The 21,730-nt window shown below is 39.0% G+C and overlaps 1 protein-coding gene and 1 non-coding gene across 2 annotated transcripts; one reads left to right on the forward strand and one right to left on the reverse strand.

Annotated features, from left to right (window-relative positions):
- The first annotated feature begins 6,056 nt into the window (after positions 1-6,056).
- Trnaa-ugc (transfer RNA alanine (anticodon UGC)) lies at positions 6,057-6,135 on the forward strand. The gene has a single exon. It is a non-coding gene; the product is annotated as a tRNA-Ala (tRNA).
- Positions 6,136-14,603: 8,468 nt separating this feature from the next.
- Positions 14,604-15,239, reverse strand: Plac1 (placenta enriched 1). The gene has a single exon (XM_077107739.1). The coding sequence runs from the start codon at positions 15,237-15,239 to the stop codon at positions 14,604-14,606; it is 636 nt and encodes a 211-aa protein (XP_076963854.1).
- Between the last annotated feature and the right edge of the window lie 6,491 nt (positions 15,240-21,730).

A 21,730-nucleotide genomic window follows, 5' to 3' on the forward strand; every position in this document is an offset into this window, starting at 1 on the left:
ACTTAACTCTCGCATGCATTTTACTGCTATTTCTGTAGAACTGATGTAAAAACTTCTATTTACTTCCTTTGCAAGGGCGATCTTGAAGACTCAAGGCGAGCAATCCGCCCGCGGCCTTTTGCCGGCGTCTGTGGGTTTTTTTTTTTTTTTTTTTTTTTTGGATGCGAAGGGGCTAGAGGGCAGAAGAGTGGAATCTTCTAGGGTCTGCAAAGTTAATTTGAGAAGTTAACCAAAAAGATTTTGTAGACCAAGATTTTCTTTTCAGGAAAGGGTTTAAAACGGCTGATAACGTGTACGATTTCGGCGGGCGCTAAAAACTGATACTAAGAGCTAAAATTCCCCTATTAACATCTTCAAAATCTTTTCGTGGACATGGCTGAAAGTTTGCAGGGCTGCCAGACGTGACAGAACAAGTTTCTAAATCCTCAGATAGATCATTTATAAAGCCCCTGTGTCCTTGGGGTGAAAGGCTTTCTCTGGGCTTTTTAAGGCTCAGCTTGGTGTGAAAATTTACTTGGGTTGCTGCATGTAAGCATTCATTTCCTTACCTAAATTCAGAAGATTCTCCCGCTGTAAGATGAAAGTTGAGTTTGTGGCATGTCCTCTAAAGAAAAATGGCAACAGCTTTCTTTATTAAACTCCTTTTGCTACATCAGCAAATTAGCAAGCCAGTTGAATATTGATGAATTCTTTGAGGGTGAGTAATATGGCTACAGGCCCGAGAAAGTGAGGGAGGGCAGGCTTAAGTATTTACTCAAGTGAACAATCTTCAAATATTTTCAAATATGGTGTCTCGAGGATTTTCTTAGGACCTCCGAAGCAAACCCTGATTTTGCAAATGGCTTCTCATTTATTAGGCCCTTCTGAACTTCAGAAAATTCACAGGACATAAATTGCCCTAAAAAGTGTCCAGAAACTCATCCTGGAATTAGAAGGGGGGACACAGCTCACCAACCTGGGTGTTAAGGAGGCCTCCAACTGCTGAGGCAGGAGACTTTTTATAGAGCGCTAAGAGCTCCAAACCAACTGCACACATCATCTACTGTTTTGTTTTTGTTTTTGTTTTTGTCACTTCTGAAATACTGTTTAGAACTGAGTATTTTTCAAGAAAATAGCACATTTTTTCCATTTTCTTCCATGTAAGATTCAGAAATTACCTTGATAAGAAAAAATTATAGTAAGCCAGGGAAGGAGTTTAGCAATAGCTTTGAAGAGTCTGAAGGCACAGATGAGAAAAAATAAATTAGTTCTAGACTGGAGATATTCAATAAGGAGGTTATGAATAACAAGTAATTTGGAATAATTTTGGGAATTTTTTTTTTTGCAAAACAATTATGAATGAGTCTTTGGAAATAAATATTAAAGAATCAAGTTGAACTGAAACTTCTTGAAATTACAAAGTAAATTTCTAGAACTTAGCAGTTTTTAGTTTAAATAGAAATGCCTTTTATGATTATGTTTTCACCAAGGCCTTGAGTTAGGGAAACAAGATTTTCCTTATGTTGTAAATATCCAGAAGTCTTCAGAGAGATAAAAATCAGAATAGAGTTACAGATTTAACAGAAAAAAAAAACAACTGGAATCGTGTTATGAAGCTTCTACTGTGTTATTTATAAAGTTTTTTTTTCAGAGTTCAAGCAAAGGCTAGTAGTGACTAGTGACTATATAATAATGCCTGCCCTACTACAAGATTAAACCAAAAGATAGTGCCCTTTGGTGATTTTTATTTTATTTTATTAAATTAATCATGATAAAAAAAATAGTTATTTGCAAACCTTCAAACTTTAAGGAAATTTTTCGTATCTTCTCCCACCACCATGATCTCACCAGAAAAATGTAGAATGAATTAGTAATTTTTTCCTTTCTGCCAAAAAGGAGCTTAGTAAGTCAATGATGGCTTTTGCTTTTGATCTCAAGATCTCTTTTCCCTCCACAGAAATGCAGAATCACAGCCTTCAACTGCTGGGATTTCTACTCTAAATATGGCATGTTTTTCTTGTTGGGTGTGTACTATTACTGTCTTAATTACTTCTGGATTTTTGCCATTAAATCAAAGACTGTCTCAAATGACTGAAATGATCAGACCTTTGCACAAAAGAGGGCCACAACATAGGGGTATATATAGGATAACCTTCCTCTCTCTTAACACAGTACTGGCCCTACAGTGTGACTGTCCTAAGTGGGCATGGCTTGCTGTCCTTTGCACAGAATGTGAACTGACAGAGCAAAATGTAATGACAGGGACTTGGAGATGGAAAATCCATCTCTTGTGTACATGGTGTCTAGAACAGGACTTCAGGTGTACTTGTGGGCTAGATTTGGTTGCTTGTTTTCTCCATAAAATTATAGTGATCAGTTTCTAATTTTATACTTCTAGCACTTTCCTGGAGTCTTACCTAATTATGAAAAAGAGAAAAGAAAAGAAATTCTAGTATGTATTAATGTCAATATATCAAATGTACTCATGTTCACGGAGGCTGAAGAATATTTGGACAGTTGGTTTCTCCATTTAAATTTTAAAAATTGAAAAAAAAATACCAAGCAAACAAACAAACCCACAAGTGACCAGCCCAAGGAGGTCCTGTAAAAAGCACAGTGCTCTGCCAAGGCTGAATGACTTCACTTTCAGGATCTTGCTATGTAAAGGGAAAATGTTCCTGGGGGCAAATAATATCTTACTGGATAGAAAGAAGAAGATGGAACAGGAAATTAAGGCTGATGAGGGATGCTATGTTTGTTTAAAACCAAGGTGCAATTGTGTATATTCCAAAGCATAAACTACTTTATGGAAACATAGGAGAGAAAGTTAATGTAGATAACTGAAACATTTCCATGAAAGTTGTTAACACTGAACTACCCAGAACTTACTTCTTGTTCTTGTTCTTGTCGCCATCACAGACTGCTTGTATTAGAAGGAGTGGGGGGCTTAATTAGCAGAGTTTACAGGACTGGTGGAAAATGTCATTTCTTTTACCTCCTGTCTCTTAAAATATTCTTTTTTGCATTGCTGGGAATTGAACTCAGGGCCTAGTACATGCTAGGCAACTACTCTGAGGTACACCACCAATCCTTGTAATAAATCTTGGGTAGGATTTACAGTAGTGAACGACCGGAAAAAGCTTCATTCATTGGTATGAGAAAGGAAATGGGAATCTGGATCCACTTGTGTTTTGGGGCGGTGTGGGGGGTACTGGGGATTGAACTCAGGGGCACTCAACCACTGAGCCACATCCCCAGCCCTATTTTGTATTTTATTTAGAGACAGGGCCTCACTGAATCGCTTAGCACCTTGCTAAGTTACTGAGGCTGAACTCATGGTCCTCCTGTCTCAGTCTCTCAAACCACTGGGATTACAGGCATGTGCCACCACACCCCGGCTCTGGATCCAGTTTTTAATTTTAGCATTTGTCCTAAACCCCCAGGGCTCAACAGCTTCTTTGTTGTACAGTCCCCAGGAATGCCTAGGCCATAGGCATCATAAAAAGAGTTAGGTGGAGAGTAAGGGCCAACTCAAAAGAGAAAGAGAGAAGCTAAAAGAAAAAAAGAATACCAAATCCTTCCCCTCCATTCCAATGTTTGTCCTCAAGTTCAAACCCTCAACTTGTCACTACTAGGTCATCAGGGTGACCCTTTTATGCTGCCCCACTGATTTTTCAATGGAGTTCTGCACCTCAGTGTACTCCTGAGTTCTGCCTGGAAAACACTTTTTCTGTGGCATTTGTTGATGGAACTCAGGGCCTCACACATGCCATAGTGCTCCATCACTAAGCCTCATCCCCAGCCCCCGAAACACATTTTTGATCATATCAATCCTTTGAACAAAAATTGCACAACTGAAAAGCTTAACTCTATAATGTGGTATTCAAAGCCCTCTCCAACCTGGCTCTAATCAGCCTCCCTGGTTGCATCCCAGACATTCCAGGTGCACCTTCCTCATACTTCCTTGGCCAGGTTCAGATGGCTTCTTAGATGGCCTCACAGTTGGAGTTAACTGCCTCTGTCCTGTCTTGTCATAGAACTTCAATGAAGCTAGTTGTGTTGAGATGGTCTTACTAGTAGCCAGGAGTTCCTAGAGGTTGGGGTATGTCTATCTGAAGGTATCTTCTCAGGCCTTCAGGTGTAATAATTTTCATCAGTTGATGTTCAATACATATTTGTTAAATACATAGGAAACAGAAGGAATGAGAACAAGTTGTGGTGTTGTTGATACTAAGATAATGGCAAACATCCTCAACCATTGGCTTAGGCGAATTTCCAAACCTTTGGTACTGAACAAAGGTTGTTTAACCCCATCAAACATGTTGGCTGAAGAGAAGTCCATCTGGGACTGACATTTGGAATGTATCACTTGCAATAATATGGAATTCATGTACTTTTAAATTAGCTTCTCACTACTATATAAACCCTCTCCTAAAAAACTATCACCATCATTTTGTACTTTTAAATTTCAAGCTGTTCCTAGAAGGGAAGGTGGAATTTGGATGGAACAGGGCAAAGAACATTTTTAGGGGCCTGGTAATAAGAAAAGCTAAAGGGAGATAGACCTAGCTGGGCTGAGAATTTCTATCAGGGAATCAGTTGGGCAAATAGGGTGAGGTCAGATAATGGTGTGTGTAGGGGACTGGAAGTTGGCAGAGAATTTTTGATAAAAGACAGAGTCAGTTATGTTCCATATATTCCAATATATGTTCCATATATTCCTTCAGTTGTAGGAATATATGGAACATTTAAAGGACCTTACATAGGAGTATAGTGTAAGAAACCAGTGTTTTCAACTTTTAGCTTAAATGGTAACCCTATGAACTACAAATGATGGTATACTTCTCAATAATTGAAATGTCCCAGTGTCCATGGCACACACAAATGAATTTTGTAATTTGGGAAGAGAAATGGTGGAAAAATACTACTTACTTATGCCAACTGTGTATCAGGAATGTGCTAGACCCTCCTTCCAGCTATTCTCTCCCTCCTTCCCTCCCCTGTCCGGAGCCCTCCTCCTCTCTCTCTCACACACCTGCACATGCACAAAGGAAAAGTCTCCACTAGGATTTGATTTTAATTGACCTTTAATTTATTTCCTCTTTAGCTACTCATAAAATATGTTTTTAAATGCCAGTAAACATTAGGCAAAAAAATATTAATTTGAAAAATCCAGAAACTTACTGTCATGTGCTAATTTGATGGAACAAAGGACTGAAAGTGTATGTTTTCTGGATTGAGCCTAATTGTTTTTTTTTTTTTTTTTTTTTTTGGTGGTGGTGGCAGTGCTTCTGACTGGACAATGTTCTGTTTCATGGGCAGTTGTTTAAAAAAAATGTTATTAAATACTTTCATGAAGTTAAATCAACATTGAAAATAACTTGGGCAACTTAGATATTCCCTGAGCTTGCTGTAACCCAAATATCACCATTTATTTAGAGCTTAAGTACATTTCTCCTAACAGTGGCATTTCTCCACCTTAGTAGGATGAAAACTCAGCAGATGAAATATGAAATGAAAATGGTAATTCATTTGTAGTTTGAACCATGAAAGCACAAGATTTTTGGGGAAGATTATTTTATTTTGATTATAAACTATAAATTATTACAGGGAGTCAGTGTAGGAATGACATTGAGGCTTACTTTGGGGTCAGTTTGTTCCTAACCTGACCCACCCTTGGAAGTGGGAAGGGCCGGAATTTCTCTAACCCAAGGAAACCAGCCTCCCTATAGCTTTAAAACGTGTCTCTTTTCTCCCTGAGAGTCATTTCATGCTTTGTTGTGCAAATGTAGTTTAGAAAATAGAATAAATATTATGTGGGCATCACTTGAAAAAAACACTTTTAAGATGTCTGTGTGTGTGTGTGTTTTAAGTTGTAGACAAATCTTAAAAAATATTCTTTTATTAGAGTGTTATATTTATACACAGTAGTTGGGTTCATTTTGAGAAAATCATCCATGTCCCTGTTGCCCTCCTTCCCTACTCTTCTCCCTCCCCCTATTCTTCTTTCTCTACTGTACTGATATTTCTTAAGACAATTCTTGATAGAAATGTTGGCTGAAGAGAAGTCAACATTTGGGGCTGGGGATATAGCTCAGTTGGTAGAGTGCTTGTCTTGCATGCACAAGGCCCTGGGTTCAATCCCCAGCAGCCCCCACCCCCCCACCCCCACACACAAAGAAATATGAATTTGGCTAAAAGTCAAAATTTTTTAAATTACTTACTCAGATCAGAGAACATCTAGAAATAAATGCTGACAAAGCTCTGTAGCCCACTCAGGCTTGTCACTTCCCTTCTGGCAACTTGCTCCCTCCCCCTATCCCACCACTTGCCTATGCCAAGTTAGCCCCTCTCGGCTACTGGTGTTTAATAATTCTGTGAGTCACTCTGATTTCATGCATTATTACCCTTTAGTTAAGTCTCACTAACTTCACCAATGGCCAAACCAGATGGTTTTGAATTAGGTAAGAATAAGGCAAAATAAAAAATAAAAAAAGAAGGAGAAGTAGAGTGCAGAAGAGAGCATGGTATTAATACTCACATATAAATCAATAAGCAAAGCCCACTGACTCTGTCTTTTATCCTTAGGCACTGGAAAATATGTAAATATACATAATACATGTGCATAACCATGTATACACATACATTTCACAGTCACCCTTCAGTATCCACAAGGGATTGGTTTCAGGACCCCAGTCGGTCCTGCTATCCAAATCCCTCCATGCTCAAGTCCCTTATGTAAAATAGCATAGTATATGACTATGTACCTATGTGCATCTTTCTATATATTTTATTTTATTTATTTATTTGCTTATTTTGGTACTGAGGATTGGAGCCACATCTCCATCGTCCTTTTTAATTTTTATTTATTTTTTATTTAGAGAGAGGATCTCACTGACTTGCTTAGGGCTCTGCTAAATTGCTGAGGCTGGCTTAGAACTCCCAATCCTCTTGCCTCAGTCTCCCAAATTGCTGGGATTACAGGTGTGCACCACTGCACCTAGCTTCCCATATATTTTAAAATCATCTCTAGATTTCTTATAATTGCTGATATAATGTAAGTGCTATGTAAATAGTTGTTATATTGCATTGCTTAGGGAATGGTGACCAGAATAAATAATTCAGTACATGTTTAGTACAGATTCAAATTTTTCCAAATATTTTGATCCATTGTTGGTTGGATCCATGGACATAGAAACTACAGATTTGGAGGGCAGATTGGTTTGTAATTACATGGAGCCCTCACCTCCACCCCCCACCCCACTGTGAATTACTTTAGAGGATTGTTGGCCTGATCTTAATTCCATTTCCATTACAGGATTTATTTATGTATGTATGTATGTATGTATGTATGTAGTATGTAATGGTGGGGATTGAACATGGGGCCTCACTCCTGCTAGGCAAGTGCTGCATATCCCCTGCCCTCTACAGTAGAGGATTATTGAGTTTCTATTATTACCAATATGGTAACATTATAAATAACATTAGAGCTTCTTCCAGTATCATTATTTATAGTGTTTATTTTCACTTTGTTGTACGCTTTTTTAATTTTGGCTTTCAATAGCTACATCAATTATCCTCTTACAAAACTAAACAGGAGCCAGGTACAATGGTGCATGCCAATAATCCCAGCACCTCAGGAGGCTGAGGCAGGATGATTGCAGGTTTGAAGCCAGCTGGAGCAATTTAGTAAAGCCCTAAGCAATTAAGCAAGACCCTGTCTCAAAATAAAATATCAAAGGGCTGGGGGTGGGGCTGAGTGGTTAAGTTCCCCTGAATTCAATCCCTGGTACCAGAAAAACAAAAGAAAACAATTAAATAGGAGAGTTTTGTTTTGTTTTGTTTGTAGGGCTAAGGATGGAATGGTGGTGGTGGTGGGGCTCATATGTGCTAGACAAGTACTCTACCACTGAGCTACATCCTCAGAACTTTTGTTTTTATCTTGAGACAGGATTTCACTAAGTTGCCCAGGGTGGTCTGGAATTTGTGATCCTCCTTTCTCTTGAATCACTGGGATTACAGGTCCTGGTCTCAGTAAGAACTTTCTACGGAATGATTTTCATCAGTCAGTGAGTCCTGTAATTTGCAGCTAGTAGGACTTAATTTCCTTAAAGAAAGAAAAAGTAACTGAGGCAAAGATGCAGCAGTGACATAGCATATATTTTCCCACTCAGTCCGTGTCCTGCCATATGTATTTACATGAACAAATTGAAACAGCATTGCATTTATATAAATACTTTTCATAAAAAAACCCATAAATCATTTGAAGAATGTTGTGCTTGTGGAGTTTGCCTGTATGATCAGATTGAAGGGGCTGGAGTTGTGGCTTGGCGGTTGATCGCTCCTCTAGCATGAGCGAGGCCCTGGGTTCAATTCTCAGCACCACATAAAAATAAGATAGAGGTATTATGTCCAACTATGACTAAAATAAAATATTTTTAAAAAAATAATCAGATTGAAGATATGGTAGCAGCCTGTATGTGTGTGGTGGTCCCCAGTGACTCCCACCTCCTGGTATTCCCACCCTGGCATAATCCCTTCCCCTAGTGTGTGGACAAGGACCTAGAGATTTTTCTAGCAAATAGAATATGGCAGAAGTGATGGGATGTCATTTCTGAGATTGGGTTACAAAAACCCTGTGGATTCTGACTCAGGTCCTCTTGTCATCCCTTCCCCTTTCCTTCTCTCTCTTCATATCACGCTGTCATGAGGACACCTGAACAGCCTATGGAGAAGGCTACAAGAGAGGAACTGACATCTCCTGCCAACAGCCACTTGAGTGAGCTTGGAAGTGGATTCTCCAGCTCCAAGTGAGACTTGAGACAACTGCAGCCACCGCCCACAACTTCATTGCAGCTTACAAGAGATCCTGAGCCAGAGGCACCCAGCTAAGATGGTCAGGATTCCTGACCCACAGAACCTGGGGGACAATGAAACCTTGTTGTTTGGGGGTAATTTGTTATTCATCAATAGATAACTAATACAGGAGGTCTTGTAATTGTATAACCAATGCGAGTTTAGAAGCTGAAATCTGACCTCATTTGTTTTCTTCTTTAAAAAAATGCTGTAGAAAAATCACAGGACTCAAAAGACTCTCTCTCTTTCTTTTTTTTGGAATAAACAACTATAATTACAATTTAAACAGGATATTGTTGAGATCCATCATAGGGATTAACACTAATTAGAACTAACAGACGTTTCTGTGAAAGTCAGCCTTCTCTTTACAAAAAACACTTGTCCTTTGATAATGTATTTCTTATGAACATGGTATGTGGAGGGGGATGAGAGAGAGAACAGCACTGTGTTTAGTTTAATGTTTGACTAGGCTTTCATTATTGGTGGAGGAATAGAAAGATGGGGGCATTTTTAGTATCTTAAAAATGGCTTAGACAAGGCTGGGGTTGAAGCTCAGTGGTAGAGCACTTACCTAGCATGTGTGAAATACTGGGTTCGATCCCCAGCACCATATAAAAATAAATAAATAAAATAAAGTATTTAAAAAATGGGTTATACATTGAAGTCAAATTTAGGGATAAAAGACTTTTTTCCTTAACATTGACATATATTTTACGCATTTTTTTTAATTTGGTTTGCTATTTTTAGGCTACAAGAACACAATTTTGAACATGATTTTGAGCCTCCTTTCATGGGTGGGAAACCTCCTTAGGGCTCTAATTTTTAAATATTTGACAAGCAATTAGCGTAACAAATGGTTTTAGACAGTTTTGGCTTTCTCAGAGATTGAAAGGTGAAGATGCTCCTTTGTTTTGATGGCAAAAACATTTCTTATTATGATCGCAAATATGATGAACACTATGTGATGCATATTTATACATCATGTCACCTTAAAAATTAAATGGGGCTGGGGTTATGGCTCAGTGGTGAGGCACTTGCCTAGTGCGAGTGAGGCACTGGGTTCAATCCTCAGCACCACATAGAAATAAATAAATAAAACAAAGGTATTGTGTTTGTCTACAACAGGGAAAAAATTTTTAAAAATTAAATGAACATTACCATAATAAGGGGAGCCATTGATCTGAAGTGGTGTTTCAAAAAGCAAGTAAATTAGTCAATTAAAATTATGCAGTTTTTTAAAGCCAGTCACAGTGACACATGCTTATGTAACTTGGGAGGATGAGGCAGGAGGATTGCAAGTTCAAAGCCAGCCTCAGCAACTTAGTGAGAATCTGCCTAAAAAAAGTGCAGTTTTTTTCTTAAGATATTTTGATCCTCGCATTTTTAGAATTGTTCCCTTTTTATAGGCTCTCAGGCCCTTTCTTAGTACTAGTCAGCCATTCAGCCAACTGGATAGAGCACCTGCTATATATCTTCAGCAATTACTATGTAAGAGAAATACAAAGTGAATAAGAGCCAGGGATCAGGTACAAGAGGCACACAATTGAGTAGATCAAATATGTACCTGAAATGGTCGAAATGCACTTTTACTGAGAAAAGAGACATTGAAGAAAAAAGTGCATATATTGAATTTTGAAATTATGCTTAATTGTACTGAATGAATGTCAATTCATGAAAAATATGATTCTTTTTTTACAATATGAATGTTTTAAAATATTTTTTGGTTGTTGATGGGCCTTTGTTTTATTTATTTTTATGTGGTGCTGAGAATTGAACCCAGTGCCTCACACATGGGAGGCAAGGGCTCTACCACTGAGCCACAACCCCAGCCCTCCAATATGAATCTTGACCACAGTATTTATTTGCATGTCTGTTCTTACTATTCTCATTGCCTAGAATGCTCTTCCTCTCCATCCTCACCTGATGAAATTCGACTTTGATTTAAGGGCCAGTTCAAAGGCTCCCAATTCTATGAATCTGAGGCTTACCCCATCTTGGCTTGATTGCTGGACTGGAGACTAGAGTCCCACTCCTTAGAATTTCATGAGTGATACTTCTCCTTCCTTCTCTCTGGTATTTCTCTTCTGTCTTCTTTCATGTCTGTTCTTCTCTGACCTTTTTTGAAATTCTCTTTGGAGGATCAAATGTCTGGGAATTCTGATTCTGTGGTCTTAATTACCTGCATTGTATGATCCCCCCAAGGCCTAATCTTCTAGTAACTACCCCTTATTTGAGTTGTAGCTCCATTTCTCAAGCAGATTTCTGGACATATCCACTTGAATGTCATTATCACCTCAAACTCATCTTCACCCCTATCCTCTACTCTCACCTCAGTCTCCTTATTTAAATCCAGAGCTGGTCATGTCTTCTGAGACTTTAGGGCTCTAAATGACTTCTTTGAGTTAATCCTTTTCTTTTTACATATGTCCAGTCAGGCAGATCTGACCTTAATTTAAATCTTACGTCTTCATGAAGACGTCTCTGCTCCCTTATCTGGAGCTTTTCATGCTCCAAATTCACCTGTTCTACTCAATTTATATCAGAAGTGGAGCTGAATATGACATTTGACTGTTTCCTGTAGGCTAAAATGAATGAAGTCCTGTTCTTCATTGGAAACAGTTCTCCTTTCTTCTCTTCCTATTCTCCAACTCCTTCACCTGTCCGCTCTCTTCATCTCTCCTCACCTAGGTGAAACGAGTGCCTCCTAAGTGTCCTCCCTCAACATAGCATACTTGTGCACCCTGTCTCAATGCTTATGATCATAGAGAATGTTCTTCTCCCTCTTCTCTGCTTAGCTAAGTTATATTCATCTTCTAAGAGCGGGCTCACTGCCTACTTCTAACTAGCCAATATTCCTGGATCTTTCAGTACTCATGGAAGATTCTCTTCTGTGTGAGGGGGTGTTGAGTATAGAGGCAAAAAGTATATATATTGGATCTAAGAAAACCTGGATTTGGGTCCCAGTGATGTTTACTCACTGTACAAGCTTAATTTCCATGAGCCTCAGTTTTTTTCATTTATAAAACAGAAAAATCACTTTACCTTACTTTGTAAGGTAATTTCCATGAGCCTCAGTTTTTTCATTTATAAAACAGAAAAATCACTTTAGCTTGCAGGACTAAATAAGATCCTGCAAATAACACATCTGGCACATGGGACCAAGGTTGTCTTGTGACCAAGGTTGTCTTGAGTGTCTTGCAAGGCTGATATACTACACACAACTCCAGGGTGTTGCTGCAAAGATGGTCCTTTGTACTTGTGAAATGCTCTACTTGCACACAGTAATCTCAACTCGAACATAGTAGACCTGATGTGCTTAGTATTATTTGCCAAGTTGCATATATCTGTTTTAGTGTTTAATGATCTATAATCTGAGGAGAGGATGGGGCAGGATGTGCTACTTCTCTTCTTCATAGTTTCATCTACTATTGCTTCTCTGGCTCCATTGCTCACCACCATCATCTGTCCCTCCACCATGCCTCCATTGTATTGGACTGGGCTCTTCTTGTACTTTGATGACCTTGGCCCAGTTTCTCATGACTTTGCAGAAGCCCATTCTCTGGATTGCAATAGCCTCTATAGCCTCTAGCTCCTTAGACATCTATACCTATTTCTCCATCCTAATTAGATTTGTTTTCCATTGCATCCTTGGCATCTAACATAGTGCCTGGCACAAAAGAAAGGTGTGAGAAATACTTGTTCCATGAATTCACTGCTTTCAGGAATCATTACCTGGATCTCCTCCAGAAGGGGCAGGATTTTAAAATGAACCACTGTGTTTCTTCAACTATCCTGACTGCATTTCTAATATCTACTCATCTAATGTACTTAGCCAACATTAACATGTGCAAATGTTGTGCTAAAATGTCATCTGTTTCTTTAAAAATTTTTATTGACAAATCAAAATTATATGCACTTGTAATGTACAATATATTATGAAAGATTCTTTTTTAAAAAAATATTTTTTAGTTGCTGATAGATCTTTTTTTATTTTTTATTATTTTTTTAATATGTGGTGCTGAGAATCGAACCCAGTGCCTCACACAAACCAGGCATGTGTGCTACCACTGAGCTACAGCCCCAGCCCCGAAAGCAGATTCTTAATAGGTGCATGTTTCTTAATCACTCTGTGGCTCAGTTTCCTTATTTGTAAAATAGGTGTGATGAGAGTACTTCTCTCATAAGTTGTAGTAAGGATTCAATGAAATGCCTCTGCTATCTGGAATGTTTTCTCTTCAGATCATCAATGGACTGACTCCTTCATCACATTCAAGATTCAATTCACCTGTAATCCCAGAAACTTGGGAACCTGAGGCAGGAAGATTGCAAGTTCAAGGCCAACCTCAGCAACTTAGTGAGGCTGTCTCACAATTTTTTTTAAAGGACTGGGCATGTAGCTCTGTGGTAAAGTGCTTCTGGGTTCAACCTCTGGTAGCAAAAAAAAAGAAAAGAAAAAAAATTCAAATGATGAGTCTTCAGAGGCCTTGCCTGAACACCCTCATCTGACCACACTCTGGCCCTTTCATCAGTTTTCTTCTCTTTATTTAAAGTTTTCCATGGCATGTGTCAGTATCTGAATTTATCTTTGTTTACCTACTTGTCAATCACACAGCAGTGTGATTGACTTCAATTTCTGAGTCTTTCTCTGCTCAATGACATATTCTCAGTGTCTAGAGCCATGCCCAGTATGTAATAGCACTGAAAAAAATGAATATTTATTGAACAATTTACTTATTCTTATTCCCCCGAAGCCTGTGAGAAAGCTAATGGAATCCAAACTTTGGTGACATTTTTAAGATCATTATGTTGGGGGGCAAAAACTTTCAAAGTATTATCAGGTTGTGTCTAAAGCATAATATGTATCTCTGAACTTCAGGGACTTACCACTTAGTTAATGGAATGTGATGTGTATGATTCTTCGAACCACTGGTGAAAATCACCAGAGCAACCTATGCTGAATCGCTTTTTGTCACTGTGATCAAAATACATAAGAACAAATTAAACGAAGAAAAGTTTATTTTGGCTCATGGTTTCAGAGGTTTAGTCCATGTTTGGCCAACTCCATTGCTCTGAGCCTAAGGTGAGGTAGAGTATCATGGCCAAAGGGCTTGGCAGGGAAGTTACACCCTTCCAAGGCACATTCCCAGTGGCCCACCTCCTCTAGCCATGATCCACCTGCCTACAGTTACCACCCACTAATTAGTCCGTTCAAACTAGGATGGGCTGATGAGGTAGCAGCTTTCACAATCCAACCATTTTGCCTCTGAATATTCCTCTACTAACATAGGAACTTTGGAGGTACATCTCATATCCAAACCATAGCACATGCTTTGCATGCATGAAAAGTGATATAGCTAATGATCAAACTAAAAAGGCATGTCACTAAGTTATGTTACTGGTACACAGAATAAGAAAAATGAGTATACAGATGGAGAGACAGATGGAGAAGGCTTTCTTGGAGAAACTTAAATAAGAGAGAAGTCATCCTAGAGAGAACAGATACTAATATTTGTAAACGATGTAAATAGTGCCTGGCTTGTAATAAAAGTGTTTGTTAAATAAAAACGCTCAACTGGTATTTTCATGCTACCAGAATTTTATTTTTTTTCCTTTATAAAGGTATAAAAATACAAAATCAAGAAGTTACTATGAGTTGCCATTTCTCAAAATTGCTCCTAAGAGGATCACAGGGCATTTATTTATATGATATCAGAAAATACTACAAACTAATTCTAGAAATGGCATCTTCAGGAGAGACCCCATACTTATCACATGGGTTCAATCAGATCATCTGAGGGAAGACACCAGTCTTCACAAACACTAAGAAAGTAAGAAGACTGCACAGGATGGGTCTCCTCAGCCTCTGCTTGGTTATGTGAGGCCGGGGTACGCCGTTCATTAGAGACACAAGGTGGACAGTCACAGTTGGGCCTTTCGCTGGACTGTGACAAGCTGAACACGCTGTAGCATGCGTCACCATTCTTGGCTGCGGCTGCACTATCGCTGGCTGTTCTCAAGGGAGAGGGTAGAGTGAGCCACGGGGACCGTTGGGGGGCAGCGCATGACACAGGGATCACATACTTAGAGGAGGTACCCTTAGAAGCATAGTGCAACTCAGTGCTGTAGATAACCATATCCTGAGAGACAGCCTTGACTCTGATGCCACATTCGGTAACACGGTAGGTAAACTGGTAGAAGTGTGGCTGAACATGGTTGGCGGGGCAACCCAGGCCCAAGTGCAGCTCATAGAAGTGTACATAGACATCGTTGTTCAACATGAAGGGGTGGACCGTGACCATGAACCAATCAATGGAACACAGCACAGTCATGGGATTTTGCCCAGAGCAGGCTGAAAACAGAGAGGCAAACAAGATCATGCCCCCGACCATGTTGAAAACTTTCATCTTTGCAGCCAATCAGGTGACAATCCACAGGAAGCAGGAGGATTCCAACAAGGATTTCTAGAACACACAAAAACACAAGAGGTAACAGCTTATTTTCTATTGAACATTCAAATATGATTTTCTTCTTCTTTTTTTAAGCAAAAGGTTGTTCCTAAAACATTAAGAAGAAAAACTAGGAACACTAGCATAAACCTGTAACTCCAGCGAATCAGGAGGCTGAGACAGGAGGATTGCAAGTTCAAAACCAGCCTCAGCAACTTAGCAAGGCCCTAAGCAACTCAGTGACACCATGTCTCTAAATAAAATATTAAAAAATGTTGGACACGTGCTAAGTGGTTAAGTACCCTTGGGTTCAATCCCCAGTCACACACAAAAAAATAATAAGTGTCTAAGATATGATATCAGAAAGAGGTGAAAAGCAAAGAAGGAAGAAATAAGGAAGAAAGGACATCAAATGTCCAACTCAGTTTTCATTTTAAAAGTGGAAATGATATATCAAATTCAAAGTGCCTAAAATTTAGAAGAAAATTTCTATGCATAAGGGTAGGGCTCCACTTTTGTTCCCAGCTGCAGTAAGTAAAGAAGAGATAAGTAACCCTTGCTTAAAGGAATTCATTTTTTAGTAATATTTATTGAGTGCCTACTATGTGCAAAAAAAAAGTCTTGGGATAAAAAGCATCCCCAAACATTCTTTCTTCCTCTTTCCCCAGGTTCAAAATTGCAGCTCTTTCTCTTCATTTGCTAGTGATGGATTTGCTGCATTCTTTAAGGGAAACCATAGCACAGGGGCCATCTAGCAAAGTGCACTGGCCTGGATGAAATGCTTTGTTTATGAGGACAGCTCACTCTCGGCTCTCTCTTTAATGACTCCTCATTCTCTTGGGGGTGTTGGGGTATAAAGAGAAGCCAAAAGACTCTGCCTAGTTCTTTCCTTTCCCCTTTGTTCATTCATGACTCTCCTTGGGCAGTTTTTTTTCATTTTTCACAAAGCAAAAATAGAACAGCAGCAACACACACAAGAACCCTGTCCCCTCGCCCCCCAAAACAAAACAAATAAAATAAAACAACAAAACAAGTAAATTCTGATGGGAACTAGTCCTAGATGACTCAATAGTTAAATAAACAAACCACTTATGATGTGGGATTTTTGCTGAAGTTTCTTTGGTAAGCTAAGAAAATCACCTCTTCACTACTGCACCATTGTCTTGATCTAAAGGAGACCACTTAGTCCTAAGCATGCTTTACAGGTGGCTCTCTCTCCCTCTCCCTTTCTTTCTCACTTTTTTTTTTTTTTTTTTTTTTTGGTGTGTGGTGCATGAGGATTGAACCCAGGGCCTTGTGCATGTGAGGCAAGCACTCTACCAACTGAGCTAGAGCCCCAGTTTTCCCTTCTTCTTTCTCCTTATTTCTTTCCTAATCATCATCTCACAGCCTGGAACCTTTTGTCCTGAATGAAAACATCCTGAATAGACTAAGGAAACAATCTTTTCAACCCATTTTTGTTGTTCAAACACTCAAACTGAGACCCCAAGGTGAAGGTTGTTCTTGTCTGGGGAGTTAAACCCTAAATTTCCTCTCCCTCTTTAAGCATGTTTCCTATATTGCTCTCTTCCCTCTCCCTCTCATGGATAATTCAAATAAAGGTACAAAATGGCCAGATTCTCTGAGAAACAAGACAGTTGACGCCCAAGCAATCATTTTAGACTACCTCCCTGCTCTGAATCAGGCTGAAGGAAGGGGTTGGGTGACATCACTGAGTTTGGGGATTCATTTAGGCCAAATCTCCAAACTTGGACAGGACAGGATAGAATCTGTTTCCACTGATTTTCTTAAAGCCTGGAGTGGATTGCTATGTGATGCGAGCAAAAAACAGATGCCTGTGTGTGTGACAATATATCTTTGAGCTCAGAAAAACAACTATCAGGGCTGGAGCTATGGCTCAGTAGTAGAATGTTTGTCTAGCACATGTGAGGCACGGGGTTCCATCCTTAGCACCACATAAAAATAAACAAAACGAAAGTATTGTGTCTATCTACAACTAAAAAAAATATATTTAAAAAACTTTATGAAGAAGTCAATGGCATCCACATTTCAGGCTGTGCAACTCTGAGGTGAGATTGAAGAAGGGGAGATGGGAAGGACAGTGCAATGCACTTGCTAATGAGCTTGCTAATGTTTAGCTCAATGCTACACTTTTGAGACATTTTTGAGACTGGCTCCTGTTTGCTGAGTATAAGTCATCAAAACAGGCAGCTTCCCTTCCCCGGCTGCCTACAGTTCCCAGAGAAGGGGAGGTTGCATGTGTGTGTGTGTGTGTGTGTGTGTGTGTGTGTTTGTGTTGTGCTGTGTATCTGTGTGTTGAGGATGGTTATAAGGCTGTCACAACACTGTGTGAATTGATCAGATCAGCTGGCTTTTCTAACACCTAGCTGGGATGTGCTGGCAGAATGGGACCTGGAGGAGGAAGGGAGAGTGTGACCTCTGATTACTGGAGGCAGAGGAAAAGGAAGGCCAAGGGGCTAGAGATGGGAAGGAAAAGCCAGAAGAGAGGGCTCTGTGAGGTCACCAAACTGAAAGGTATTTTTAACCCTAGCTGGGGCTAGGCATAGCAGCCTGGGAGCTGTGGACAGAATTCTAGTTAGTCTCCAGGAATATTCAGAACTGAGGGGAAGTTGGGGACTGGGGAAGAAATAAATTCAAAGACAGGAGTGCTCACCTTGGAACTACTGTGCAGCTTCTGGTCTCAGGGCCATTAGAAAGGAGGTCTCAGATTTTTTATGATCAGAGCTCCATTTTGAGTTGATTGCAAATTTGCCCTGCATCAAGCTCAGATGATTGCAAATTTGCCCTGCATCGAGCTCAGATGCTTTTGTCTAACCATGCAGGGCTCAGACTATTGGTACATACAGTCCTGAACAGAGCTATAGAAGCTGGGCAGACCCACAGCTGCTCATAGCACCTAGATGCAGAATGTTTACTTTCCTTGCAGCAACAGAGTACAAGCAGCTTTCTGTTTTTCCAAATGTGGTTGATGCATATACATTCCCCATTAGTTGCTTTAGCAGACTTTTTCTTTCTTCCTTTTTCTCCCCTTAATAACTCCCTAATAAGCCTATTTGTTGATAAATCCTTTACATTAAAAAAATCATGAAATGCTTCACTTTGATAATATAAACTCTATTTCCATTCCCCTGCAATCAAATCTGTGTTTTAAATTAAGTTCAGAAAGGGTTGGGGTTGTGGCTTAGTGGTAGAGTGCTCACCTAGCACATGCAAGGCCCTGGGTTCAATCCTCAGCACCATATAAAAATAAAAAAATAAAGGTATTGCAACTAAAAAATAAATGTGAAAGAAATTAAGTTTAGAAAAATCCAAGTATGTATGTTGAAGAGATGCCCATATTAGTCACTGAGAATAAGCAAGCACTATATCACTGAGTTACAACCAGTCAGATTAGCAAAGTTCAAGATCTTGGATATGAGAACAAAACAGTCTGCTTTTCTTTTTTCTCCTCCTTTGTGATACCAGGGCTGCTTTATCACTGAGCTACATCCCCAGCCCTTTTGTTGTTTTTATTTTGAGACAGGGTCTCGCTGTTGCTGAAGCTGGTTTTGAACTTGTGATCCTCCTGTCTCAGCCTCCCGAGCCACTGAGATTACAGGCGTGAACCACCACATCCAGTTCTATTTTTCTTCTTACACATAGAAATGGAAGGAACTGGCACAAACAAAGTTAAGAGGAAAGAAGAGTTGCTACTTAACTATCATATATTCTTATGCTAAAAATGTTGTTTATAAAGTTGAGCACTGATTTTTTTTTTTAAATTGACAGATAGTTATCTCTCAGTACCCATGAAGGATTCTTCTCAGGAACTTCAAGGATATCAAAATCCACAGATTCTCAAGTCCTTTATATATATAGAATGGCATTTTATTTGCAAAGAACTACACGTATCCTTCAGTATACTTTATATTACCTCTAGATTTCTTATAATACCTAATACAATTTAAATGCTATGTAAGTAGTCCTGATACTGCATTGTTTAGAGAAACCCCAAATGGGTTGAAAGGGTTGTTTCCTTGGCCTTTACAGGATGTTTTCATTCAGGACAGAGAGGTCCAGGCTGTGAGATGATATTAAGGAAAGAAAAAAGGAGAAAGAAGAAGGGAAAAAGAAAGAGGGAAAAAGCCACCCCTAAAGTATTTTTTTTAGAAAAATCTCCGTATGTTTTCAGTACAGATGTAAGATTAAAAAAAAAAAAATTCCATGTTGGGTGTGGTAGCCTATAATCCTAGCAATTTGGGAGGCTGAAACAGGAGGATCGCAACTTCAAAGCCAACCAAATCAAACATAAAAAGGGCTGGTGAATGTAGTTCAATGGTAAAGTGCCTCTGGGTTCAGTCCCCAGTACTAAAAACAAAATACCAAAAATCAAAAATGATTTTTATCTTACAAAACCGACTCTACCTGTAAACAGCTCCATGTCTACTTACCCCCATACTCCAACACCATTTGTGAGGAAGGGACTTCAGACCTCACCTCACAGTTTAAACAAAATTAAATTAAAATATATCAAATATATAAATGTGAAATCTAAAATCATCAAACTTGCCTGGTGTAGTAGCTCACTGGTAAGGCTCCTCTAGGGTCAATCTCCTATATTGCCCTCCACTCACATACACAAAATTCCTTCTGTGAATGTGGAACCCATGGATACTGAGGACCCACAGTATTTGTGAGGAACAATGTGTTATTATGATACATATGTACATTGTGAAGTGATTAGATCAAACTGATTGACATATCTACACCTCACATACTTCTAAAACTTGAGCGTTAAGAATAATAGTTACCAGAGATCTGTGGTGAGAGAAGTAAATGGGAAGAGGAGACATTGGTCAAAGGGTACAAAGATTCATTTAGGATGAATAAGTTTGTAAGATCTATTGTACAGTGTGGCGACTATAATTAATAATAATGTGCTGTATATTTCAAAATTGCTAAAAAATAGATTTTTAATTTTTTTTCACTAGGAACTCTGTCTTAATGTCTTACAAGAAAGTGGTTGAATATTATGCCAGGCACAGTGGCACACATCTGTATTTCCAGTGGCTTGGGAGGCTGAGGCAGGAGGATCACAAGTTCAAAGCCAGTCTGCACAATTTAGTGAGGCCCTAAGCAACTCAGCAAAAGCCTGTCTCTAAATAAAATATAGAAAAGGGCTAGATGTGACTCAGTGGTTAAATGCCCCTAGGCTCAATCCCTGATCCAAAACAACAACAACAAAAAAGGGTTGAATATTAGCCTAAACATAGTATTTTTAATCTTGAGAAGAAAATATTTTAAAAATAGGGGCTGGGATTGTGGCTCAGCGGTAAAGCACTTGCCTAGCACATGCGAGGCCCTGGGTTCAATCCTCAGCACCACATAAATAAATAAAGATATTGTGTCCAGCAACAACTAAAAAAATAAATGAATATTTAAAAAAATTTTTAAATAGACACATACTGAAATCCAAATCAGTTTGGGGATACTAGTGAGCAGAGTGAGAAGTTGAACACAAATCTCTTTGAAAGCAGACAAGATCCTTACCTCCCCATTGCTTCTAATGCCATTCAAGACACATATAAACTCTTTGCATGGAGAATGGGGAGGGGAATTAGCTAAACATTTCCACATCTGGTTTTGTAACAGTTTGGAAAAAGAACTCACTCCATAGGCTCCTGGAAGCTTTTGGGGTCGACAGTTATTTATTTTTAAAATTCAATATACTCGTGACAGCCTAGTTATCATTTGTATATTGTTTTCCCAGAATCTTGTTGTCAAAACAAAGGGAAACAGAGGGGAAAAGGAAACTCCGAAGCAGCATGCAATTATCTTAGGGAAATATAACTGTCAGGACTTTGATTTGTAGCAGTTCGTCCATTCTTGCAGCTGATTTGAAGAAAAAATGAATCTGAGTGGGAATATTCTTTTGCAAAACAAGAACGGCAAAAAAGAATCCCAACACTTGGTAAAGTCTGTAGTTTAGAAATTCACAGAGTCACATTCTCACTTTTTCCTGCAAACTATTTCAAAGTTTGAGAGCATTTTTAAATTGAGGTCCTTTTATAGCCCAGTTTTAAAGAATTAGCATGTGCACTGTTCTCAAGGAAAGAGAGGATTGTGATTAATACTAATCATATTGAAGGTACATTAAAGTGAGTTTGAAAATGAAATAACTGCTTTTGTAGAATTCACATTCGTTCTAAAGACTCTGGGACTGGTTCAGTTTTCCATCATCATGAAGCAGTGTTAAAGTAACTGCACGTTTTTCATCATTTTGTGTGGAAGAAGAATTATGAACTGCTAATGCTTAACAATGCCCATTTTCTCAACAGGGGAAAACACCTTGACTGAATCCTAAAAAAGACTTCATTAAAATTAAACTTTTCATAGTCATTAAATTTTTTTTTCTCATTCTAGTTTCTTTTTTTGTAGGGGGGGGATTT

The sequence above is a fragment of the Callospermophilus lateralis genome, chromosome X (assembly GCF_048772815.1).
Source record: "Callospermophilus lateralis isolate mCalLat2 chromosome X, mCalLat2.hap1, whole genome shotgun sequence".
NCBI classification, from domain to species: domain Eukaryota; kingdom Metazoa; phylum Chordata; class Mammalia; order Rodentia; family Sciuridae; genus Callospermophilus; species Callospermophilus lateralis.

Coding starts and splice junctions, on each gene's coding strand:
- Plac1 (XM_077107739.1), bottom strand. CDS start 15,239: ATGAAAGTTTTCAACATGGTCGGGGGCATGATCTTGTTTGCCTCTCTG.